At 54.7% G+C, this 25,669-nt stretch overlaps 3 protein-coding genes across 3 annotated transcripts in view; 2 read left to right on the forward strand and 1 right to left on the reverse strand.

Moving 5' to 3' along the window:
• The window catches only part of LOC136500178 (uncharacterized), a 6,781-nt gene extending 5,894 nt beyond the window's left edge, over nucleotides 1-887 (reverse strand). Inside the window, exons 1-2 of the mRNA XM_066495558.1 lie at nucleotides 567-887; nucleotides 20-468 (exon numbers count right to left, since the gene is read on the reverse strand). Of these exons, the coding sequence (XP_066351655.1) occupies nucleotides 20-468; nucleotides 567-872 (755 nt within the window). The 5' untranslated portion in view covers nucleotides 873-887. The remainder of the gene's footprint in view (nucleotides 1-19; nucleotides 469-566) is intronic.
• A 3,013-nt stretch (nucleotides 888-3,900) lies between these two features.
• LOC136501525 (uncharacterized) lies at nucleotides 3,901-5,424 on the forward strand. The gene is made up of 2 exons (XM_066497051.1): nucleotides 3,901-4,221; nucleotides 5,090-5,424. Exons 1-2 carry the CDS (start codon nucleotides 4,060-4,062, stop codon nucleotides 5,153-5,155), a joined length of 228 nt encoding a protein of 75 aa, XP_066353148.1. The 5' UTR covers nucleotides 3,901-4,059; the 3' UTR covers nucleotides 5,156-5,424.
• A 17,036-nt stretch (nucleotides 5,425-22,460) lies between these two features.
• Nucleotides 22,461-25,634, forward strand: LOC136501600 (GDT1-like protein 4). Its single transcript, XM_066497113.1, has 9 exons — nucleotides 22,461-22,805; nucleotides 22,912-22,977; nucleotides 23,091-23,198; nucleotides 23,312-23,410; nucleotides 23,499-23,571; nucleotides 24,299-24,384; nucleotides 24,716-24,799; nucleotides 25,048-25,107; nucleotides 25,199-25,634. The coding sequence occupies exons 1-9, from the start codon at nucleotides 22,692-22,694 to the stop codon at nucleotides 25,385-25,387; spliced, it is 879 nt and encodes a 292-aa protein (XP_066353210.1). The 5' UTR covers nucleotides 22,461-22,691; the 3' UTR covers nucleotides 25,388-25,634.
• Nucleotides 25,635-25,669: the final 35 nt, after the last annotated feature.

A 25,669-nucleotide genomic window follows, 5' to 3' on the forward strand; every position in this document is an offset into this window, starting at 1 on the left:
TTGCTCCTTCTTCACAAACAGTTCAGTTGCAATGTAATGTTCATTGCTATCATAGTCGGCCCCACAAGCAATCACAACCTCCATCACTTCATCAATAGAGTATTTTCCATGTCTCTTCGAAACATATTCATTGGCTGAACTTGCCATACTGTTTACTGCTTCTTGAATTAGGAGTGCATTTCCAGACTTCGCCTTCTTGCCACTTTTTTCAATAGGCCTAGCCAATCTCTTGCCACTTGCAGGTGGAGGAGAAATACCAATATCCTCCTCTTGTGTTTCAGGAATGACATCATCATCTTGTGGATCAAAATTGGTTGCCTCCTCTTGTGTCTCATCAACATTTTCAACATTCACAACATGAGGAGACCAATGATCAATACCAATAGTAGTGATGTCAGCAAAACACTTGGCTAAGTCATCTTCATTCTCAAGGCCCTTCTTTTTGAACTTTCCACAACCCGGAATGTCCTGAAATAAGCAGAACAATAGGTATTATTATAAGAATTCCACAACCCAGATTTGGTCATATGTAAAACAAATATAGCAAAAATTTTGAACCAACTTACAGCTCTAGCTTTTTTCCACCATTCATCATCCATAGCAATAGTCTTCTTTATAGGATCCCAACCAGTCCCTGTTTGCCTCAGCATTACTTTCTTCCATGCCTTGAAATCTTCCTTCAACTTGTCCCATTTGTTCTTGATCTGAACCTTGGTAGCCACAATTCTAGTCCTTTCTTTAAACCCTTTCTCAACCTCAGTATAACCAAGTGCATTCAAGTGTGTGTTTGGCCGATTTCCTTTTCCAACTTGTTCGGCAAACAACATACACAGCACTCGAGTGTTCTCCGAGTTCCAATCAATTTCAGGCATCTATCGAACTCACAAATTTCATATATGAGGTTCTCATTATGCTGAGCAAGTTCAACTGGACAGGATATCTAGAACTACAACATGTTCTGAACAGGCTATCTTCTCATGTTATTACTGAACAAGCAGGTTCTGAACAGGCTATTTTCATCAATCTAGAACTATAACATGTTCTGAACAAGCATCTTCTCATGTTATTACTGAACAAGCAGGTTCTGAATAGGCTATTTTCATCAATCTAGAACTACAACATGTTCTGAACAGGCTATCTTCTCATGTTATTACTGAACAAGCAGGTTTTGAACAGGCTATATACTGAACAAGCAGGTTCTGAACAGACTATTTTCATCAATCTAGAACTACAACATGTTCTGAACAAGCATCTTCTCATGTTATTACTGAACAAGCAGGTTTTGAACAGGCTATTTTCAGCAATCTAGAACTACAACAGTTTCTAGAACTACAACAGAGCATGTTAGCTCAAAGCAGTTCCATGTTAAATCAGTTCCATGTCAACTAAGCTATTTCCTTTCTAAGGAACCACAATTATCTTCTCATGTTATTACTAGAAACCAAACATGGAATCAAGCATTGATAAGATCCGTGGCTAGCAGAGTGTCTGAACAAGCATCTTCGGTAAACTTCATGAACTGAAGTTTTGGGCGTCTGAACAAACCTGTAGGTAGAAGAGGATAACAGAGTGTTTTTTTTTAAAAAAAAATTGGATGACAGAGTTTCTGGCATACAAACGGCCTTCAAATCTATAGCAGAGCATCGATCTACAAAGCAGAGAATCGATCTACAACAGAGCATGCATCCCAAAAACAAAGCAGGCACCATACCTTGGGGGGCCTCTGCGGCCGTCGGTGGGGGGCTGCGGCCGGCGGGGGATCTCCGACGGCGTGGGGCAATGGCCGGCGTCGGGGCTACTGCGGCAGGCGACAGGACTCGTGCAGACTAGGAGGGAGGCGGAGCTAGGCGGCCGGGAGGGGGATCTTTGGCGTCGGGGCTTCTGCGGCAGGCGGCGGTCCTCGCGCAAACGTGGCGGGAGGCGGAGCTTCTGTGGCTAGGCGGGGGATCTCCGGCGTCGAGGCTTCTACGGCCGGCATCGAGCTTCTGCGGCAGGCGGCGGTCCTCGTACAAACGTTGCGGGAGGCGGAGCTACGCGGCCTCACGGGGCTAGGAGAACGGCAGCGGTGCTCGGCCGGCCGGCGGTGGGGGTGGACGGCGGCCGCTTGTATGACTGGCGGCGGCGGAAAACCTAACGGGGGGTCTAGCGAGAAGAGGACAGAGGGAGGCTGGGAAAATGAGGAGAGATGCGCTGGGGGGGGGGACTCAGAGAATAGAAAATGGTAGGCTTCGAAACGTTTTTTTTGTGTAACCAGTGGCATTGGTGGGTAATTACCCACCAACTCTACGAGGAGGTTCAAAAGAGAGGGTTCCGAAGCAGCAAAAGAGGTGCTCCAAAACTCTACCTCTATTTGCACTACAGCTCCATGAAATTAGCAGCTCCATAGAGTTTTGGAGTTGGGGTGTTTGGCTGAATTTTTTGATGGAGTTATTGGAGTTTAGGAGTGGAGCCATGCCAAACAGGGCCTCTTTTGCATGTAGGCTCTGTGGTCTGAGGTCTAATGTATCTACAATCTTTGGAGCACCGCACATTGTCCTCTACATTATGCAGCTTCACTCTTAGTCTTTCATCCTCCCTAAACCAAGAAGCTCATATAGCGGCCATGGGCCCATGGCCCATGAATAGGCAAATGCACAGTAGGAGGCTAGCATTAAGTGTTTGTTTGGTTAGAGGTCTTCTAGACAGTTTTCAGACTAGGCAACGATCTGAGTCTCAGGCCTTCAAAATTGGACACCTATGATTCATGCCTAGACCAGGTGGCTTTAGCTGGGCTCAAACCAAACAAGCCTTAAGTGGTGAGCATTTGACCTCTCCAGAGCGCGCCTGAGGCCACGACCCATGAATAGGTAAATCTGAAGGAAAATTTCTCTTCACTTGGAGCACAATTTTCCTTGTCTTTAAAAGTATAACTCTATTGTCTTTCCTCTAGAAAGCTTCTCTTTCGATTCCTTCGCTTTAAACATGTTCCCTCGTTTCCTTTCCTTTCCTTTCCTCTCCAATTGAAACCATCATTTTTATTATATGTTCATCCTTCATTCCAAACAGGGATGCACCTTTTTCACAGCCTTATGATCAGTTTGGCAGGGTTTTAGGTTTTTAGAAACAATTTAGGTCCAAACCCCCTTAAAGAAATATTTCTATGATAAATTATTTACTTCATGGAATCGTTCGGATGGCTCGCTAGATTCTCAAAATTAGAATAAAAATGAGGAGAAAATAAATTTTAGTGGTTGCTCAACTAGTAAAAGAAACGAGAGAATAAGTTCCAAGTGATTCTCTAAAACTCTTCTCTCTTTTGTGAAGTTCGGCACTAACGTTTCTCTTTGCAAAACACATCATTATTTTCTCACCTTCACTTGGCTCGAACAGCACAACGGCGGCTTAGACCTCTACCTGGGCACACACTCATCTTTTTTTTCTTGAGCAACGGGTACACACGCATCTAACTTGAGCATTTTGCGGGCTAGGCCGCAAATGACCGTCCTATTGGGCGAGCCTGGCCTAATTTTTGGACCGGTCTCAGGCCGGACCTGCACCTGAGCGAGCGATCAACGTAATTACAATGTAAAATAACTAAAATAAATATTTCAGGCTGAGTTCAGACCTATGAAATTTTTTACGGACAGCGTGATTTGTGTCCAGGCCCTGTCCACCATGTTTCGTTGACGGGCTAAAACCCGCTGGGCTTAGGCCGAACCTGTGGGCCGGGCTCAATTTGCTGTGGTCCACACCACCTTCTGTCCTTCTCGGTTTGTTGGTTCCAGACGCCGGAGCCCCCGGTTCCGTTCTCTGGCCGCCCCGCCCCCCAGTAGCTCTGCTCCACGCCTCCACCATCGCAGCGCCAACGCGCATCCAACAAGGGATCGACCGATTGGCGATCGGCGATCGGGGCCTTCCCTCAGCCACAGCCCACGCCGCTGAACGGCCGGAGATCCGGTACCTCCGCCCTTCTTCCCTCTCGCCGGACTGCTGCAGATCCGGTGAAGCCGATCTGTGTCGGATTCGGTGGTAGCAGAGGAGGAATCCGCCGCCTATCGATCGATCGATCGATCGGGAGAGATGCGGCAGCAGCGAGGCGGGGTCGGGCCCGGGAGGAGAGGGGACGACCCGGGGCTCCTCACGAGGGCCGTTGACAGGGTGTTCCGCTTCGTCCGCCTCGCCGAGTTCGAGATCTTCTTCGTCCTCTTCTTCCTCATCGCCTTCTTCCTCTTCAAGGACCTCGTAAGCACCCACACCAACCTCGCTTTTCTCTCCCCTATATAAGTGTTTGGGCTAAGCTGGAATGAGATCGAGTACGCATGACGCGTTTGGTATCGTGTGGCCGATTGTTGAAGGACTCAGCAGAAATCATCGAAGCTATGCAATGAATGAAGATGCTCTTCATCCATAAAGCTTATAATTACCCCTAGTGTAGATAATTGGCTACAGTTTTGGCGTTTTCATCAATATTAGATCTTTCTACTATGTCTAATAAATAAATACAATTGGAAATTGGAAACGTCTGCCCCATGACTGACTGCCACTGAGTGAATGACACGCGGGTCCACCTGAGTCTATGAAGTGTTTGAGGGTTTTGCAGAAACCACTAGTTTTGACTTCATATGCATTGATGTGATGTGGCCATCCCCATAATTTGATTCGGAGACCTAGCTATTACCTTGAAGTGATTCTTTAGAAATCAGCTGACATCATAGAACCTATAGTGCTTACTGAATGCAAATACTGTCCTTTACACAAATCAGGAAATTTCAGTGTTGATTTGTCCGGTAGGATTCATTTCTTCAGAACAGGTAGAATGCTAGTATTTCTGTCCATTGTAGGACTTTCTGGCATATGAATTATGATTTTTGAGTAGAAGACAGCATTTGGAATGTAGATATAACCGTCATGCTTATTTCCATGGTTCGGTCACCCAGATTGTTCGATTTCGAGGCCTTAGCTATTACATTGACATGGCTCAGTAGGAAATCACGTCCTTGTGTGATTTAGTTACCTCAATATGGAGGAATGCACTATGATTTTGCACATTGTTTTTTATCTTGTATTTTTGAATTCGTGTCTTACACCTATTGTTGGATGAATTTTGCAGATGTCACGGCCTGAATACAATCAGTTATTTGTCAAGAAGCCTGATCTAGATGACCCTTGGCCTTAGAGAGTACAGATGTATAAGTTGTAGCCTGGTCTTTTCTTTGAGTCGTGTTGCAAGTACATTCTTCTTTGACGCCCTGCGTTGCTGCCCCCACCTTTTGTTGTCAGGAGCATGTTTTATGATTACTTAGAGTGTTCTCTCCAGTGACGATGAATATATTTAGCTCGTCATTTTCTTCAGTTAAAGAGGAAAATTTTCATGTCAATATTGGTATGTGGCGATACTGAGGTTGATGCCAGCAGTTATTGTTCAGGCTGATTATGTGTTGTGAAGTCCCATGTGTTCGAGGTGAGATGATCATATGATAATTGCTGTTCTTTTTTAAGTGACATCCATGGCACCTAAATTGAATGGCCATCCAGTGTTTATAATAATTGACAGATAATGCTTGCTGGAAGACAAGGTCACTGTGGTATAACTTCAGAGATTATTGCCAGAAGTTCAGATTACAGATTTGGTTAGATCCATGGATTTGGAAATTCTGTCGCTGTACTGTACTGTATCTTTTTCATGTCAATATTGGTATGTGGCGATACTGAGGTTGATGCCAGCAGTTATTGTTCAGGCTGATTATGTGTTGTGAAGTCCCATGTGTTCGAGGTGAGATGATCATATGATAATTGCTGTTCTTTTTTAAGTGACATCCATGGCACCTAAATTGAATGGCCATCCAGTGTTTATAATAATTGACAGATAATGCTTGCTGGAAGACAAGGTCACTGTGGTATAACTTCAGAGATTATTGCCAGAAGTTCAGATTACAGATTTGGTTAGATCCATGGATTTGGAAATTCTGTCGCTGTACTGTACTGTATCTTTCATTACAACCTCTTTGGTTGAATTATGTGATTCCTCCCGACACGGTAAGAACTGGAGCTGGTTTGCTGTCTTTGTTAGCAGAGTATTCTCATGGAGTGTTTGGTTTTTTAGTTGCTCCTAAAATTCATGTTATATCGAATGCTTAGATACTAATAAAAAGCATTAAATATAGATTAATTTCAAAACCAATTACATAGATAGAGGCTAATTTGCGAGACGTTTTTTTAAGCCTAATTAATCTGTTATTAGCACATTTTTACTATAGCATCATGTTGTCAAATCATGGACTAATTAGGCTTAAAAGATTTGTCTCGTAAATTAGTCGCAAGTTGTGTAATTAGTTTCATAATTAGTCTATATTTAATACTCCATGTGTTGGATACCGTGAGAAGGGGTACCCTAAGCAAGAACCAAAAAGCGACTGCTTAGACTTCGTAAAAGTCGAAACCAGCTAAACACCGCTGGCCTCGGCCGATTCTCCGACTCGCCCGAGGCCCCCTCACCGCTGACCTCGGGCGATCCCCCACCAAAGGCCTCGGCCGACCCCCTCTCGTCGCAGGCCTCGGCCGGGCCGCCGACCCTCCGTCTCGCGCGAGGCGGGCTCGGCAGCACTCCGCTGCCTCTTCCTTCACCCGTCCCTCTGACAAAACGTCGTGTCACATTAACTCAGCCAACTGCTGCCCCTGACATCGGCCGCATGCTCGGCACAGTACAGCGGAATGGCCGACGGGACAGGAGGCAGGACTGGGCAGGGGTTACCCGCCACTGTGCTAACCACTATGCACATGGTTGACGCCCATGCCTCACTGTGCTGCCAACTCCTGCTCCGAGAACAACGCAGCGTGGGGAGCCACGTCCGGGATACTGTGGCCTCGGAATCAGTACCCAGGACCAATAATTCCCTCTAAGGCCTCGGCAGTTTGCTTCAGGGGCTCGGCAGCCTGAGGATCCATGTCCGCCGAGCCCCCCACGATGGCTCGGCCTCGGCATCTGTAGAGCCACAGCTCCCTACGACGTCATCGCACGATGACCAGCACGTCGCCCGCCATGTCCTGCATCAAGCTGTACTGGAGCCCCACGACGCACAAGATCAAGTATGACCGGCGCGTCACTTCTGCACGACAAGGACGGGGCCACTCCATCGACCATACCACAACAGTGGCCGGCTACAGGGCTCGGACACGCCACCCCCATTTATAGAGCGCTATGTATGGACGTCCCTGGTTCTCCCTTAGAGTATAAAAGGGAGGGACCGGGGCCATTTCTAGGAGGAGGGGAGGAAAGACGAACACACCGATAGAACTACACACTTCTACGCTGCTTGAGAACAACGCCTCAAGCAGCCCGCACCACCCTCGCCGAGACCTGGGGCTAGCTCCCTCTCTCACCTAGCTTGTAACCCCCTACTACGAGCACTCCGGTGCAAGGAACAGAAGATCGATCTCTCAGATTGGACGTAGGGCCTCGATTGCCTGAACCAGTATAAACCTTGTCTCTTTGCATCACCATCCGGGATTAGGGGCATGCAGCACAAATTCACTCGTTGGTTGAGGGACCCCCGGTTCCAAAACACCGACAGTTGGCGCGCCAGGTAGGGGGCGCTGCGTGTTAGCTTCATCGTCCCAGCAGGACCCGGATGGCAGACCCCATACGACCATTGCGTCTCGGCACCGTAGTTTGGTTCGGGAGCCTAGAGTTTATGTCTCTAGGGCATGAGTACGACATGGTGCTCCTCACCCCTCGAGCCCCATCGTCCGACGATGAAGTCACGCCCCGGCAGCCCAGGCGCAGGCGGCGCCCGGGCGGCCGCTCTCGTCGTGCTCGCCAGGCACGACGCGAGGAAGGCCACCCCGACGTTACGCGAACCCGGGGCGGCACGCCACTCCCCGCCGATATCCTACGACCAGATGTTGGTACGGGGTCCCTGGCTGGGGACCTGTCTGGCCTGAGCATGGACAAAGGAAAATCGCCGGTGGCTCGCGGCGATGCCCAGTCGTCTAGCTCCACTCCACCACTCCCTGAAGAGTCGACCCCGGCGGGGCAGAATATGGAGACGGCACCGTCCCCATACCCCTTTGGGTTGAGGAATGCCGCCGCCTCTTATGCCTACGCCTACACTACCGCTCATGAGCACCCCTCGGAACGCCGCCAGTGCTTCGCTCTCGACCTGAGCACCCACTCCGACTCCTCGGACGAGGACGAGGCATGGCCCGGGGTGGATTTCTCCGAACTCCACAACCCTGGGGCTTTGCGCCAATTCTTGGCCGCAAGCGACTACTGCCTCGGCTATTCCGACTCTGACGACGAAGGGACTTACGATCCATCTCGTGAGTGCTTCCACGTCGGGCTCGGGATGCCAAGGGCGGGCGAAGAAGACGAGAGGACAGGCAACCATTCCCCGCCCCAGGCAAGGGCGGGCAATGCCACACCTCCACGTCTCGTAGCCCCGGCGGCACGAAACGAGAATCCCGTCCGCGGGGGGCATCGACGCCCAGACCTGGAGCAGCTCCGCGAGCTTCAAGCCAAGGTCGAACAAGACCGACTCCTTCTGCAACAGCTTCAGGACACTCTCGAGCAGGAGCAGCAAGGGCGCGGTGAGGGCGGAGGAGCCCGAGGGAGGGCCCGCGACGTCCATCACCGCATCAACGACAACGAGGGGGGAGAGCCACCCCCAATCTTTAATCGCGCTAGCCAGAATGTCGCAGCGGCTATGATGCTGGTCCGAGCAATGCCCGAGCCCTCCACCACCGAGGGGCGACGGGTCCACGAAGAGCTCCGCGACCTCCTCGAGACCGCTGCGGTACAGCAGGCCGAAAGTTCCACCTCCCGCCGGCGCGGAGGCACTTCGGAGCAACCCACGGCGCGACCTCGCTGGGGCCAGGATGCCTCGGTCCGTCCCGAGCCCGCTCGCGCGCCGACGGCCAACGGGGCCCCCTCGGTGCGCGATCGACCTGGAGACCAGCACGAGGCACAAGGCGACCACGAAGTAGTTGGCAGGCGACGGCGTCGCGGCGACGGAGCCGCCCGGGGCTACCACCCACACTGAGGCGGTCGCTACGACAGTGAAGAGGACCGCAGTCCTTCTCCTGAGCCACCTGGCCCTCGGGTCTTTAGTAGAGCCATTCGCAACGCTCACTTCCCAGCCCGGTTCCGGCAACCTGCCAACCTCACAAAGTATAGCGGCGAGACGAACCCCGAGCTATGGCTAGCCGATTATCGCCTGGCTTGTCAGCTAGGCGGTGCGAAAGATGACCTGCTCATCATCCGCAACCTCCCTTTGTTCTTGTCAGACTCAGCGCGAGCCTGGCTCGAACACCTTCCTCCCGCACAGATCTACGACTGGCGCGACTTGATGAGGGTCTTCGTCGGGAATTTCCAGGGCACCTATGTGCGCCCCAGGAACTCCTGGGACCTCAAAGGTTGCCGCCAGAAGCCGGATGAATCTCTTTGAGATTTCATCCGGCGCTTCTCCAAGAAATGCACCGAGTTGCCCCGCGTCGGTGACTCGGAAATCGTCCAAGCATTCCTCTCTGGCACCTCCTGCCGAGACCTGGTCCGAGAATTGGGCCAGAACGTACCAACCATAGCGGCTGCACTCCTCGACATCGCCACCAACTTCGCCTCGGGCGAAGAGGCAGTTGGGGCCATCTTCCCCAACAACGACGCCAAGGGGAAGCAGAAGGACGAGGCCCCCGAGGCCTCGCCCACCCGCGTCCCCAAGAGAAAGAAGAAGGGTCGCCTAGGGAAGCAGGAGGTCCTCAAGGCCGTCCATGTCGCCACAGCAGATCGCAGGAATCCCCGAGGCCCCCGGGGCCCCGGGCTATTTAACGACATGCTGAAGAAGCCCTGTCCTTACCATCAAGGTCTGGTGAAGCATGCCCTCGAGGAGTGCACCATGCTCCGGCGTTACTACGCCAGGCTTGGGCTCCCCGACGACGATGAGGCCAGGAAAAGGGGCGCCAACGAAAGGGACGGCGATAAAGATGATGGGTTCCCCGAGGTACGCAACGCCTTCATGATCTTTGGTGGACCCTCGGCATGCCTCACGGTGCGCCAGCGAAAGAGGGAACGCTGGGAGGTCTTCTCGGTCAAGGTGGCCACCCCCCGGTACCTCGATTGGTCTCGGGAGGCAATCACCTTTGATCGGGATGACCACCCCGATTATGTTCCAAACCCCGGGCAGTACCCGCTTGTCGTCGACCCGATCGTCGGCAACACCCGGCTCACCAAAGTGCTCATGGACGGAGGCAGCGGCCTCAACATCCTCTACGTTAACACTCTGGAGCTCCTGGAGCTCGACCAGTCACGGCTCTGAGGCGGTTCCGTACCCTTCCACGGCGTCGTGCCAGGAAAGCGCACACGACCCCTCGGGCGCATCGACTTACCCGTCTGCTTTGGCACTCCCTCCAACTACCGCAAGGAGGTCCTCACCTTCGAGGTGGTTGGATTCAAGGGGGCTTACCACGCCATCTTGGGGCGCCCGTGCTATGCCAAGTTCATGGCGGTCCCCAACTACACCTACCTCAAGCTCAAGATGCCAGGCCCCAACGGCATCATCACCGTCGAGTCCACGTACGAACATGCATACGACTGCGACGTCGAGTGCATCGAGTACGCCGAGGCCATCGTGGAGGCCGAGACCCTCATCGTCGATCTCGACCAGCTTGGTAGCGAGGTTCCCGACGCCAAGCGGCGCGCCGGGACCTTCGAGCCCGCGGAGGCCGTCAAGCTCGTCCCCGTCGATCCCGCCGTCCCCGACGGCCGAGGACTAAACATCAGCGCCACCCTCGACAGCAAATAGGAGGCCGTGCTCATCGACTTTCTCCGTGCGAACGTCGATATGTTCGCGTGGAGTCCCTCGGACATGCTGGGCATACCAAGGGAGGTCGCCGAGCACGCCTTAGATATCCGGGCAGGCTCCAGGCCGACAAAGCAGTGCCTGCGCCGATTTGACGAGGAGAAGCGCAGGGCCATCGGTGAAGAAGTGCAGAATCTCATGGCAGCCGGGTTCATCAAGGAAGTATTCCATCCAGAGTGGTTGGCTAACCCTGTATTAGTCAGGAAGAAAAGTGGCAAGTGGAGGATGTGCGTGGACTACACTGGTCTAAATAAAGCATGCTCGAAAGTCCCATTCCCACTACCACGAATTGACCAAATCGTCGACTCCACTGCAGGATGCGAAACCCTCTCCTTCCTTGATGCATATTCCGGTTACCACCAAATCAAGATGAAAGAGTCTGACCAGCTCGCGACTTCTTTCATCACTCCATTCGGCATGTACTGCTACATAACCATGCCGTTCGGCCTCAGAAACGCAGGGGCTACTTACCAACGGTGCATGATCCAAGTCTTTGGCGAACACATCGGGCGAACCGTCGAGGCCTACATGGATGACATTGTAGTCAAGTCCAGGAAGGCCGGTGATCTCGTCGGTGACTTGGAGGTTGCCTTCACATGTCTCAGAGAGAAGGGCATCAAGCTCAACCCCGAGAAGTGTGTCTTCGGGGTTCCCCGAGGCATGCTCTTGGGATTCATAGTCTCGGAACGTGGAATCGAGGCCAACCCAGAGAAGGTCTCGGCTGTGACCAACATGGGCCCGATCCGAGACCTCAAAGGGGTGCAGAGGGTCATGGGATGCCTTGCGGCCCTAAGCCGCTTCATCTCGTGCCTCGGCGAAAAAGGCCTGCCCCTGTACCGCCTCTTGAGAAAGTCCGAGCGCTTTTCTTGGACCACCGAGGCCGAGGAAGCCCTCGCCAGGCTCAAAGCACTGCTCACCAACCCCCCCGTCCTAGTTCCGCCCACCGAGGGCGAGCACCTCTTACTCTACGTCACCGCGACGACCCAAGTGGTCAGCGCGGCCGTAGTAGTCGAGAGGCAGGAGAAGGGACATGCTCTACCCATCCAACGACCTGTTTACTTCATCAGCGAAGTGCTCTCCGAGACTAAGACGCGTTACCCCCACATCCAGAAGCTGGTTTACACCGTAGTCTTGGCTCGACACAAGCTGCGTCACTACTTCGAGTCCCACCCGGTGACTGTGGTGTCGTCTTTTCCTCTGGGAGAGATAATCCAAAACCGGGAGGCCTCGGGTAGAATAGCCAAGTGGGCTGTCGAACTCATGGGGGAAACCTTGTCTTTCGCGCCTCGGAAAGCGATCAAATCACAGGTCCTGTCCGACTTTGTAGCCGAATGGACCGACACATAGCTGCCACCTGTTCAGATCCAATCAGAATGCTGGACCATGTACTTCGACGGGTCTCTGATGAAGACTGGGGCTGGCGCGGGCCTGCTCCTGGTCTCGCCCCTTGGAGTACACATGCGCTACATGATCCGGCTTCACTTTGCCGCCTCCAACAATGTCGCCGAATACGAGGCCCTCGTTAATGGCCTGTAAATCGCCATCGAACTTGGAGTACGACGTCTCGACGTACGGGGTGATTCCCAGCTCGTCGTCGATCAGGTGATGAAAGAGTCAAGCTGCCATGACCCCAAAATGAAGGCGTACTGCGCGATAGTATGTCGCCTGGAGAACAAGTTCGACGGTCTCGAACTCAACCACGTTGCGCAAAAGTTCAACGAGGCCGCGGACGAACTAGCAAAGATGGCATCGGCACGGGCCCCGGTCCCCCCGAACGTCTTCGCCAGAGACCTCCACAAGCCATCCGTCGACTACGCCTCGACAACGGAAGAGGGCATATTGGCCGAGCCCAACGCAGGGCTCGAGGCCCCCTCTGCCACCGAGACCCCGCCAGCCGAGCCCGAGGCCATGGCGATTGACGCAGAGCCTCCCAAGGCCGACCAAGGAACGGACTGGCGAGTCCCTTTCCTTGATCGCCTCGTTCGAGGAGAGCTTCCTGCGGACAGAACCGAGGCCCGGTGGCTTGCGCAATGAGCCAAGACTTACGTCCTCTGCAATGGCGAGTTGTATAGGCGTAGCCCATCGGGTATTCTCCAACGATGCATCACCACCGAGGCTGGCCACTCCCTACTTTGGGACTTGCACGCGGGAGTCTGCGGGCACCATGCGGCGCCTCGGGCGCTCGTGGGTAACGCCTTCCGCCAAGGTTTCTATTGGCCAACGGCGGTGGCCGATGCCACGAAGCTAGTACGCTCCTGCGAGGGATGCCAGTACTACGCTCGACAGACGCACCTCCCGGCCTAAGCCCTCCAAACCATCCCCATCACATGGCCATTCGCTGTGTGGGGGCTGGACATGGTTGGGCCTCTGCAGAAGGCACCCGGGGGCTATACCCATCTGTTGGTAGCCATCGACAAATTCTCCAAATGGATCGAGGCTCGTCCGATCACTCAGATCAAATCCGAGCAAGCGGTGCTGTTCTTTACGGACATCATCCACAGGTTCGGGGTTCCTAACACCATCATCACTGACAATGGGACATAATTCACCGGTCGTAAGTTCCTAACATTCTGCGACGACCACCACATCCGGGTGGCCTGGTCGGCCATAGGACACCCAAGGACGAACGACCAAGTAGAGCGTGCCAACGGCATGATCCTACAAGGCCTTAAGCCAAGAATATTCAACCGGTTGAAGAAGTTTGGCAAGAAATGGCTTGACGAACTCCCGTCAGTCATCTGGAGCCTACGAAACACCCCGAGCCGAGCCACGGGATTCACACCGTTCTTCCTGGTCTATGGAGCCGAGGCCATCCTCCCCACTGACTTAGAATACGGTTCCCCGAGGCTACAGGCATACAACGAGCAAAGCAACCGCACCACCCGCGAAGACGCCCTCGACCAACTGGAGGAAGCCCGAGACGTCGCGCTGCTACACTCAGCCAGGTACCAGCAAGCCCTACGACGCTACCAAGCCCGGCGCGTCCAAAGCCGAGACCTGAAGGTGGGCGACCTGGTGCTGAGACTGAGGCAGAGCAACAAGGGCCGCCACAAGCTAACCCCACCCTGGGAAGGGCCGTACATCGTCGCTCAAGTGCTGAAGCCCGGGACCTACAAGTTAGCCAACGAGAAGGGCGAAATCTTCACCAACGCTTGGAACATAGAACAGCTACGTCGTTTCTACCCTTAAATTTCCAAACGGCGTTTACATTGTTTCTCGAAATACAATAAAGAAGCGTTCTTAGTTGTTATAATCTTTCGAGGAACCCCCTTATAGACAAGTCGATTGTATAGAACCTAAGGATAGTACGATCATCTCAAAGGCGAAAAGGCCGGCCGAGCCGTGAGAACGGCCTACGCCTCCGGGCTACGGCAGCTCCCTCACCACCTTTTCACCCAAAGGACAATGTAGGCTCCGAGAAAGTTTTGTACAGAGAGCTTGTCTATTAATAGGGGCTCGACGTCACAATAGCGCTATAAGGGAGACTCGGCTCTGCCTCTGCAAAGCCGAGCCTCCCTCGGGGGCTAAAAAGGGGGAACCCCCTAAGTCCCGAACACCGTTTGTTAATGGTCTTTCAAAAAATTTCTACGCCAAACTCTCTCGCGCTCCGACGGGACCTTTACAAGAAACCCAAAGACCAAAAGCTTGTCTCGAGGCCAAAGGGCCGGTCGAGTCATGAGAACGGCCTATGCCTCTGGGCTACGGCAGCTCCCTCACCACCCTTCACCGAAGGACGGCTTAGGTTTCGAGGGATTTCTTTGTGGGTTCCCAAGATCGAGACGGAGGGCACAGGCTCGGAAGTAGAACAGAAAATGGTTAAAAGACCCACGTACGCAAATACTTTAAAGGCCTCGACGGCCACAAAAAACGTCACGATACGGCAACTAACTCAATCCGGTTACATGGCCCCTTTTGGCCCAGGTCAAAGCTCAAGGATCAGCGGCCGGCGCGGGAGGGACCACCTCTTCTGCAAATAGACCAGCCAGCGCTATGCCAGGTGCCTCGGCCGCCTCCAACAGCTTCACGACCTCTACATCAGCTTCCTCATCATCTTCTGGCAACACGTAGCCGTCGCTGACAGCCTCGAGGTTGATAGCGTAGTGCGAGGAGACGACGGCCAGGGCGCGCTTGACGCCCGTGTGCAACGCCCCCCGGAGCCTCTCATGGATGCGGCCGCTCAACGCAATCAGGCGGCTCCCAAGGGAGCTGGCCGATTGGACTCCCTCGACGTCCAGGGCCTCGCAGGCGGTACGACTGCGCTGTGCAGCGCCTCATGCTCCTGGACCTCAACATCCAGCGCCGCTTGCCGCTACGACGGAGGCCTCAGCCGCCTGGGAGGCCTCTTTCTCCAGATCTACGTCGCAACAAGGGGTCAGGAGTCAAACACGAACCAGAACAAAAAGAACACGGAGCACGGTTCGGCGGAACTTACCCTCGGCCTTGCTCTTCTAGTCTAAGGCCTCGACCCGAGAGGCCTCGGCCGCCTTGGTAGCCTCGGCCAAGGTGACTTTCGTCAGCTGATGCTCGCTCTGCTCCGCACCCAGCTGCCCGGCTATGGCCTTGGCAGAGGCCATCGCTTCTTGGGCCCGAGACCTGGAGGCGTCTCGCTCCTCCTCCAGTTCCTTGATCTTCGCTACCAGAGGGGCAAACTGCTCTTTAGCCATGGCCAACTCGGCCTGAATGTTAGCACAACGAAGGCGGAGGTCCTCCACTTCCACACTCCGTGCCGACAAAAGCCCCTGAGCATCGGCGAGCAGGCCCTTCTGCCGCCGGAGCTGGTCCCAGATATCCCTCTCCCTTTGTAGGAATACCGATTTCCCAAGGGATCGGGTCTCGAGCTCCTAAAGAGGCAAAACAAAAACGCACGTCAAACATTGCGAGGGGGCTCGGAGAGAAAACAACGTGGCATGGGAGAGGAAAGTACTTACCTGGGTGACACCGGGCAAGTCCCCTCCCATAATAGTCATCGCTGTCTGTAGCGACCGCACTGCCAGTTGGCGGTACTGCTCGAGGGTATCCCACCGCCCCCCCTCTGCGATATCTTCAAGGGCGAACACAGGCTCCCCCTCGGGATCAGCCCGGTTCCGCCAGAAAACACACAGGAAGTTCCACCCACGGGGCTCGGGCCGTAGCCGGGCAAGGGCCGAACTCCCCTCGGCGGGATCTGGGACTGGCTGCTCTGCGGTACTGGCCGCCTCGACATCCGCCGCCTCCTTCCCTTAGGAGGAATCATCAGACGAGATTGTCTGAACCAGGGGCGGCGCCAAAACTTGCTCCGTCTCCACCTCCATCGCCTCGGCCTCGACAGATCCAGGGGCTCTGGCCTCCGCCATCTCTACCTCGATGGCCCCGGCGTCCACCGCCCTGACTTCGGAGGTCTTGGGGGCTCTGGCCTCACCCTCAATGGCCTCAGTAATGGTGGACGCCCCAGCCTCCGTCGCCCCAAGACTCACGACATCATGAGGCGTGGGCTCCTCCTCCTCCACTCGCTCCGCGGCCGCCTCGGCACCCTTTTCCTAGGCAGCCGCCTCCTCCGAAACGGCCCCGCCCGATGCCGCGCCACGCTGCACGCCAGTCTGCGCCTCCGCTGCCTGATGGGCGGAGGAGCTAACGTTCACCTTGAGCGCCTTACGGGGCGCCAAGGCAGGATCTTCCACCAGATGCTTCTGGCTGGAAGCAAAGACACTCCCAAGGTCAGCATGCGACCAAGGGGCAAACAAGAAGTACTACGGACTCCACCAGAAAAGACGCTTACCGCGAACGGGGATGCAGCCGCTTCGACACCGCCAGCCTCCTCTGCAACGGCGGCGGTGGCGGCAGCAGCGCGGCCTCGGTGTCCACCGGTGCCAGCTGGCCTTCGTCGGACCCCGGCACCTCCTCGACCCTTTGCGGAGACAATGGGGTCGCCCCCACCGTCGCTCGCTCCACCTCCACCGTCGAACCCATCGGGCTGACGGCACGCTCCTCCAACACTCGCGCCTCGGGCGTGTCGGCCTCGGCCCCGGGACGGGCCGCCACCGGCCCCGGGACACCTCCTCCTCCTAGAAGCGTCAGGCTCCTTGCCGGCGCCCCGGGCACCATCTCCCTAATGTCGGGGAGGTGTTCCAGGCAGGCCGTCCCCACCTCGCGCCCGCCGCCGTCGCCCGAAGAATCCGACACCGACGACGAGGGAGACGGCTCCAACGGGAGACCGTCGAGCTTCTGACGCCGGCGACGGGCGTCCAGCTTTTCGCGTGCGAGGAGCTTCTTCGTGCGCTTCGCCTCCTTAGCATCTTTCTTCTTCTTCTTCTCCTCCTCGGCGCGCGCCCTGTTCACGGCTCGCCGCTGGGCGTCCTCGGGAACGGGCGACGGGGAGTCTCGCACGTCTCTTATCCTCTACGGGAACGACGAAGTAAGACAACAGACAAAAAAGGCGGAAAACAAGAAGGCCGTGAAAGCGTCGGCAACATCCAACTCACCAGTGAAATGTGCCCCCGCGACGGGCGCATCGGGAACGACATCAAATCGTCGATCTTTGGCTTCTCGTCTACCGCCTCTCTCACCCGATGCAGGGTCTCATCGTCGGTAAGGGCGAAGGCGGACATCTTGATACCGGCAATTAGGTCGCTCGGGGTCATCTCGAACAGCCGCCGCCGCCGGGCCATCAGCGGCAACACCCTCCGGTGGTGAAAGGCCGCCACGACCACGGCCGCCGAAAGGCCACGGTCACGCAGCTTCCCCAAGGCCCGCAAGAGTGGCTCCAGCCTAGGCTGATCAACCTTGATAACGCCGTATCCCCATTTCTCTGGTTGACTCTCTACAACCCGCCCGGTATAAGGAGGAAGTCCTCCGTCGTCATTGCGGAGGTAGAACCAGCCGTCGTACCAACGACGGTTGGACGATGACAGCTGGGCCAGGATGTAGAGGGACTGCCGGTCTTGGCGCACGTGAAGGGTGCAGCCGCCGGCCCTCTGCACCTTCCGAGCCCCCCTCGTTCCCCCCGGCTTGGTGGTGAACGTCGCTCGGAACAAGTGGAGCCACAACTCCCAGTGGGGAGCGATCCCCAAGTACCCCTCATAGACGGCGACGAAGATGGCCGCCTACGCGATGGAGTTGGGGCTAAATTGTGAAGCTCCACGCCATAGTAGTGCGGGAGCGCCCGCATGAACTTATCCACCGGCGACCCGAGGCCTCGCTCGTGGAAGACGACGAAGCTCACCACGTAGCCGTCGCGCGGCCTCGGCTTTGACTCGTTCCCCAGAGCAATCCACTCCGGCTCGTCAGGGTCGGTGATCGAGCGAAGAAGACCGGCCTCCACGAGTGACTGTAGCTTCTCGTCGGTGACATCAGACCGCTCCCAGGGATCCGCCGGGAGGATGACGGGACCACCAGCCATTGCGCGGTGGAGGTCGCTGCTACGGCGGTAATCTCTCTCTCTCTTTCTTTCAGTCTCTCGCTCTCGCCCTTCTCCTCCCCGGCACTCTATGCTCTCAGCAACGGCACAGAGGCAGCGAAAGTGAATGCGGAAAAGGTAAGAAGGGGGAGGGCGAGGCTCTTTGCGTATTTATGCAGCGACGAGATGAAACCACCGGGCGACGAAATCGGGGAAGTTTCCCCCAAAAAATCCGGCGCGGTTATCCAGATCCGGTCTTACCGCCCACGCGCCCACTCCCTCCTCATTAATCGCGCGTGCAGATACGTCCCGTCGGCTGACGCCACATCGCGTCCAACCACAGCAGCAGCAGGCGCCATTTCGCCTCCCCGAAAAAGCCGCCTCAAAAGACGCGCCTGCCGTTATTAGCCGTAGGGAGAGAAATAACCCCCCCGATTCCTTTCAGGCAAAGGAACTAGGCACCGAGCCCGCTACGGTCCAGGGGTTCGAAGGCTGGGCCCTTAGGGGTTTCGACAGCCGCCCCAAGGCAACAGAGTCAGGGGCGACTACGGGCGAGCCTATACGAGGCCGAGGCCCAAGCAAGCGAAATGCTTGGGACGCCCTATGTCGTGTCTGAGACCGGTAGGGAGGTCTCCGAATGGGATCCCACCGTAGGGAGGCACCGAGCCACCGAGGCCCAGCGAACGGCCTCGGCACCCACTAGAGAAACCCTCCGGTACTCTTGGAGCGCGTCTCTGAACCGCTAGCCGACCCCCAGCGAACGGGGTACGGGCCTCCACTCGGACTTACCCGATAACAGCTCACCGAAAATGCCATCGCTCGCGCCCACCGAGGGTAGCGCGGCACATTCCACCCCTCCTTCCTAGCGAAAAGGAAGCGCGAGGGTCGAATAAAAAGTCAGGAGAATCCCCGACGGCCCTCTTGCTCCACCCAGAGGCTAAGGGACTCTTCCTGCAAACCATTGCCGAGGCCCAGCGACTTGGGCTCGCACACGAGGGGGCTCGGCAAAACAAACCCTCCTTCTGAGCGAAAAGGAAGCGCGAGGGTCGTTCAAAAAGCCAGAAGATCTCCTGACGGCCCTCTTGCTCTGTGCAGAGGCTAGGGAGCTCCTTCTGCAAAAGACGCCGAGACCCCGCGACCTAGGCTCGCACCCGAGGGGGGCTCGGCAGACAGACCCTCACGCGCGAGGGGCGAACCAAAAGCTAGGGGGACCTCTGACCGCTCTCTCACTCCGTGCGAGAGACTCGGGGGCTCCTCCTGCAACTTTGCCAAGACCCAGCGGCTCAGGCTCACACACGAGTGGGCTCGGCAAACAGCCCCCCGTCCGAGCGAAAAGGACGTGCGGGGGACGGACAAAAAAGTCGGGAGGACCCCTGACCGCCCTCTCGCTCCGTGCGGAGGCTCGGGGGCTCTTCCTGCACCCAAGATAAAGACAAGCGACCCGAGCCCGTTACGGTCCAGGGGTTCGAAGGCTGGGCCCCCAGGGGTTTCGACAGCTGCCCCAGGGCAAAAGAGTCAGGGACGACTACGGGCGAGCCTGTACGAGCGCGCCCTATGTCGTGTCCAAGACCGGCAGGGAGGTCTCCGAATGGGATCCCACCGTAGGGAGGCACCGAGCCACCGAGGCCCAGCGAACGACCTCGGCACCCACTAGAGAAACCCGCCGGTACTCTTGGAGCGCGTCTCCGGACCGCTAGCCAACCCCCAGCGAATGGGGTACGGGCCTCCACTCAGACTTACCCGATAACAGCTCACCGAAAATGCCGTCGCTCGCGCCCACCGAGGGTAGCATGGCATCTTCCACCCCTCCTTCCGAGCGAAAAGGAAGCACGAGGGTCGTACAAAAAGCTGGGGGAACCCCTGACGGCCCTCTCGCTCCAGGCGGAGGCTAAGGGGCTCTTTCCGCAGCATCGTCGAGGCCCTGCGATCCGAACTCGCACCCACGGGCCCGGCAAACACAATGAAAACCCCTCACTCGAGAGAGAAAAAAGCCCCTGAAGAAGTGAAATCACTCCTCCAGGGCCTCGGGGGCTACACCCGGCAGGTGCGCTCGCGCGCACCCACCGAAACCTCGAGTACAAAACACCATCCCAACAGAAACTATCAAGAGCCAATTCTCGTCAGAACCTCAGGGGGAGTGCCTCCACTCCCCCTAAGGCTCGGGGGCTACTGTTGGATACCGTGAGAAGGGGTACCCTAAGCAAGAACCAAAAAATGACTGCTTAGACTTCGTAAAAGTCGAAACCAGCTAAACACCGCTGGCCTCGGCCGATTCTCCGACTCGCCCGAGGCCCCCTCACCGCTGACCTCGGGCGATCCCCCACCAAAGGCCTCGGCCGACCCCCTCTCGTCGCAGGCCTCGGCCGGGCCGCCGACCCTCCATCTCGCGCGAGGCGGGCTCGGCAGCACTCCGCTGCCTCTTCCTTCACCCGTCCCTCTGACAAAACGTCGTGTCACATTAACTCAGCCAACTGCTGCCCCTGACATCGGCCGCATGCTCGGCACAGTACAGCGGAATGGCCGACGGGGCAGGAGGCAGGACTGGGCAGGGGTTACCCGCCACTGTGCTAACCACTATGCACATGGTTGACGCCCATGCCTCACTGTGCTGCCAACTCCTGCTCCGAGAACAACGCAGCGTGAGGAGCCACGTCCGGGATACTGTGGCCTCGGAATCAGTACCCAGGACCAATAATTTCCTCCAAGGCCTCGGCAGTTTGCTTCAGGGGCTCGGCAGCCTGAGGATCCATGTCCGCCGAGCCCCCCACGATGGCTCGGCCTCGGCATCTGCAGAGCCACAGCTCCCTACGACGTCATTGCACGTAGGCATCTGGGGCTAGCTCCCTCTCTCACCTAGCTTGTAACCCCCTACTACGAGCACTCCGGTGCAAGGAACAGAAGATCGATCTCTCAGACTGGACGTAGGACCTCGATTGCCTGAACCAGTATAAACCTTGTCTCTTTGCATCACCATCCGGGATTAGGGACACGCAGCACAAATTCACTCGTTGGTTGAGGGACCCCCGGTTCCAAAACACCGACACCATGTGTCTAAACATTCGATGTGATGGGAATTTTAGGAGCGTTTGTAGAAACTAAACATGCCTTATTCATTGAAGTCAGTTGCTGGGATATTGGTGTGCGGGAAACCAATGCAATTTTTTTTAGAGTTTTATTAGGGCCGATCCCCAGTCTTTGAATTCAGTTATATAGTCTGTTTACAGCTCAAAAGTTTGTCACCATAGGTAACTCAACACCCTGGGAAAAAGCTACTCCCACTGATCCTTCTCTCATACAGAAAAGCTGCACCTATTACAAGTTCATCAGACCACCAAGCTTCTTCAGAAATTAGAGAACCACCCCGAAGGTCCATTCCAGCCTTGAAACTCGCAGCCTTCCTCAAGATCTCCAGCATCAGTCCTTCCATGTATCACTCCATCCAAACTTCCAAACAGATGAAGCCCACTTGCCTTGGTGAAGTTCTTAAACCAATACCATCTCCATGGGATAGATGGACTAGCATAATTGAGGGGATTCAGTTCACACTCCAAGAAGAAGCAAACACGTGCCCAAATGCGCAAATCGAAGCAAGTCCCTCTCGATGCTGCAGTTAGCTTGGGAGCGACCATCACCGGATTCGTCGCCTGGTCACGTGTGCGTGTGTGCACGCGTCAACATCGTTACGTGAGATCTAACCTAACGGAAACGTCAAAGTGGCCCAGAAATAAAGAAGAAATAATCCGTAGAGTAGCAAGTTCGGCAGGGGTTGGCGTATCCCAACTCAACTCAAGTGCTCGAAGAACCGAAAGAAACATATAGAGTAAAAGAATTCAATTCAAACTAAGTAGATGTACTGGCACGTTTTTTCGATCAAGTCCGTCGGGTTTTTGCGTGGCGGCATTTTTCTGTGTACCGATGCTGTATTTCATCAAAATCTCATAAATTCAAAAAGAAAATAAGCTCTCGGGTTCCTAAACCAAGGCTGAATTTTGTGTACAAATGAAAGAACTGGAGGATGAGTGGCAGAGTGGGCACACAAACAACATGTTCGTTTGTTGGTTCCAATCAGCGCTTATCAGTTAACCAATAATATTTTTCTCCCACAATAAACCAGCACCAACCGAGTCTATCAGCGTACACCAATCAGCGAACAGGCTCAAATAAAGAACCGGAGGATGAGTAGCAGAGTGGGCAGTCGGCGCGTCGGGCCGTCGGCGGCAGGCTGGACCGCGAGAGCGACGCAAATGGCACGGGATCCGGGAAGGAAACGCGGAACGGGCAGGGGGCCACCGGCCACGCCCACGCGGGTCAGCCGCAGGTCCGCGTCCACCTTGGGTTGGGCTGGGCTGGCCCCCCCTCGCTTTCAAATACTCCTCGGCCATCCCGACGCGCACGCGGGTCGCGCGGCTGGCTGCCCCCCTTCCTCCTCTCCTCCGAGATCCCGGCACCGTCCCGTCCCGCCGCCGACAGCCCCCCGCCCAGACTGCGGCATGCGCAGATCTCGCCTCGCTTTCCACCCCGCTGCGATGCATAGGCGCATCGGCTTCGCCTTTGCCGCCGCCCTTGTCTTCCTCCTCGCGTTCTCCGTCTCCGCTGCCGACCAGGTGAGCATTTCCAACCACATCCCCGCGATTCGCCCGTTTCCTCGTCCTTCCCGCAAGCCTCGGCTCCGACGGTCTCACGCTCCGGGTCCCTGCATTCTGCTGTCAGGTTGCTAATGGCGCTGCCGGGAATGGCACTGGCGTCGGCGCCGACCGCCTCGACCGCCGCACCAAGGTGAGCGCGCCGGGCCCCGGCGGGGCACGCTCCGTGTCTGTGTCTTGGCTCTGACTGTCTGAGACTGGGTTGCTGTATCACTGAATGTGCCTCCCGTCTGCTCTGCTTCCCAGATGTTCCTCCACCACACGGCGGGGGCGCGGGCGGCGGGGGCGCAGGACACGGGGCTGGGGCTCTTCGACGCCTTCTTCGCCAGCTTGTCCATGATCGTCGTCAGCGAGGTGAGGCTACCGCGGGCGCCGGTGTTCACGGGTTTCCCTTCTGCCGGGCTATATACGCTCTTCAAGCCTTCGTAACCTGTCTCTGAATGTCTGTGGGTCTTGTCCGGGTGAAGATTGGCGATGAGACGTTCATCATCGCGGCGCTGATGGCGATGCGGCACCCCAAGTCGACGGTTCTCTCGGGCGCACTGTCGGCGCTTGTCGTTATGACGGTAGGTTTATGTGTTCCTCCGAGGCTTTTGCACTTGCTAGTCTGACTGAGACTGATCCTTCTGTGCCTTTGTGGTGTTGCATTCTTAGGTACTGTCTACTGGACTAGGCAGAATCGTTCCGAATTTGATATCGAGGAAGCACACTAACAGCGCTGCGACAGGTATGGCTTATCTGAATGTCACCTTATTTGTGTACCATTGATAAAGGTGCTCCAAGGTTTAGAGATCCTAGTGGTTGGCGGATCAAATCGAAGTAACAGATGAGTAGTATGGCTCCAAATGCCCCGAAAACACTGATAAATATATTAACCGCCACATACTGATGAATATTTGACCTGCAAGTACCTGAAGTGGTACACTAGATGTGACATACCTGCATCCAATCAGATCAGAGTTCAGATGCTAGATGCATATGCTTCAAAGTCAGTGTTTGTATAAAAATGTGGAGACATAGATGTTTTTACAAATCGTCGTAGTGATGGCGATGGAAGTAAATTTATGTTTTCTCACAGTAGCGTTTTCCTAATTTTACTTGCATCCAAGTGCATCAAAGTTGGGGCAAAAATGCATAACAATCCAAGTTCTAGGTTCTTCCCTTCCAATAAACATAACTAGTGGGTGCAACCATTTGCTAGATTACTCCCTTTTCCAATGATAGTAATCATAAGATATTCAAATTTTGGTTACTGGGAGCAAGAAAGAACATTTGTTTCTTGCTAGTGCAACTAATGGTCTTCCAAGGTCTTATGGATGTATATGTACCATTTGAGCACGAATAATCTTAATCTTACGATTCTTAAGATATTGTAGCAATCTTGATGTTTTATCGGTTCTGTAGCATGCAGCAATGCATTCTGATATATCCTCTTTTGTTGTTTCGTGCTTCAGTCCTCTATGCATTTTTTGGGCTACGGCTCCTGTACATTGCTTGGAGGTCAGATTCCAAGGCATCACAGAAGAAGGAAATAGAAGAAGTATGTGGAATTTGTTACCTCGAATTGTTACTTTATTTTCATTTCCATGCTAAGCATCATCCATCTTTGCTAGATATAGCATAAACACATTTTGAGTCCATAACTGATGGGGCCTTCCTGACCATGGACTATTCTTGATTAGACCTGTTACAACTTACAACATAAGTAGGATATACTTGTGCTTGAAATGTGATATTTAACTTCAGATGTCAAGAGTTAATACTGCTACTCATTGTTCAGACGACTGTGCTCATTGGTTGTCAGTGACTGTTGTAACACTCTTTTTTTCAGACTATATTATATAATACCGTTTGTTCCTTGACATATACAGGTAGAGGAAAAGCTGGAAGCAGGCCAAGGGAAGTCAACATTTAGACGTGTTTTCTCGAGATTCTGCACTCCTATTTTCCTGGAGGTAGGTTTCCCTTTCCCTTCCCCATTTTACACTTTCTCTGAAACATGCATTTACTTCTGATTTTGTGGTGGATGGTGAAATCTTGTGCAATCCTTTCCCGCTTTCAGAGATGTAGAATCCTTTCTGACATTGCATGTTTCTGTTAACACTAGTTAATGTAACGGTAACCATACATATCGGTACTGATACTGTAGCCGTGCCAAGTGTATTGCTCGCTTTCTATATGACATATTGACTTTTGATTTCAGTCATTTGTGTTGACCTTCTTGGCGGAGTGGGGTGACCGCAGTCAGATAGCTACAATAGCGGTACGGTTCAGTTTCCCTCTTCAAATTGAAGTTTCCAGCTGTCGCTTCATCCAACTTCATAACTGAACTTGAAGCACGATACTCAATGCAGCTGGCGACCCACAAAAATGCGGTCGGAGTTGCTACAGGAGCGACCTTGGGGCACACCATCTGCACGTCGATCGCGGTGGTGGGCGGCAGCATGCTGGCCTCCAAGATATCTCAGGGCACGGTCGCCACCATTGGAGGCCTCCTCTTCCTTGGGTTCTCTCTTTCGTCGTATTTCTACCCGCCATTGTAGTACCACCCTGCCCTGCCTGTCATCCTTGTAGGTGTAATCCCTCCTGCAAGTTCTCTATTTGTTTCTTGTTCACGTTCATCCAGTCCCTAACCTCCCAGGCCCTTGTCAACCAACCTTGGCCAGCATCCTCATCTGATCCAGTGACCCTTGTCCTACGGCAATGGATTTTTTGTTGTACCAGTAAAGCATACATGGATATATGTGTAGTGGGTATACGATACGATCAGTGCCAATGTATACTATACAAGTCATGAATTCAAAAACAAACGGAAGAGGTATCCT

The sequence above is a fragment of the Miscanthus floridulus genome, chromosome 13 (genome assembly GCF_019320115.1).
Source record: "Miscanthus floridulus cultivar M001 chromosome 13, ASM1932011v1, whole genome shotgun sequence".
In the NCBI taxonomy this organism is placed as follows: domain Eukaryota; kingdom Viridiplantae; phylum Streptophyta; class Magnoliopsida; order Poales; family Poaceae; genus Miscanthus; species Miscanthus floridulus.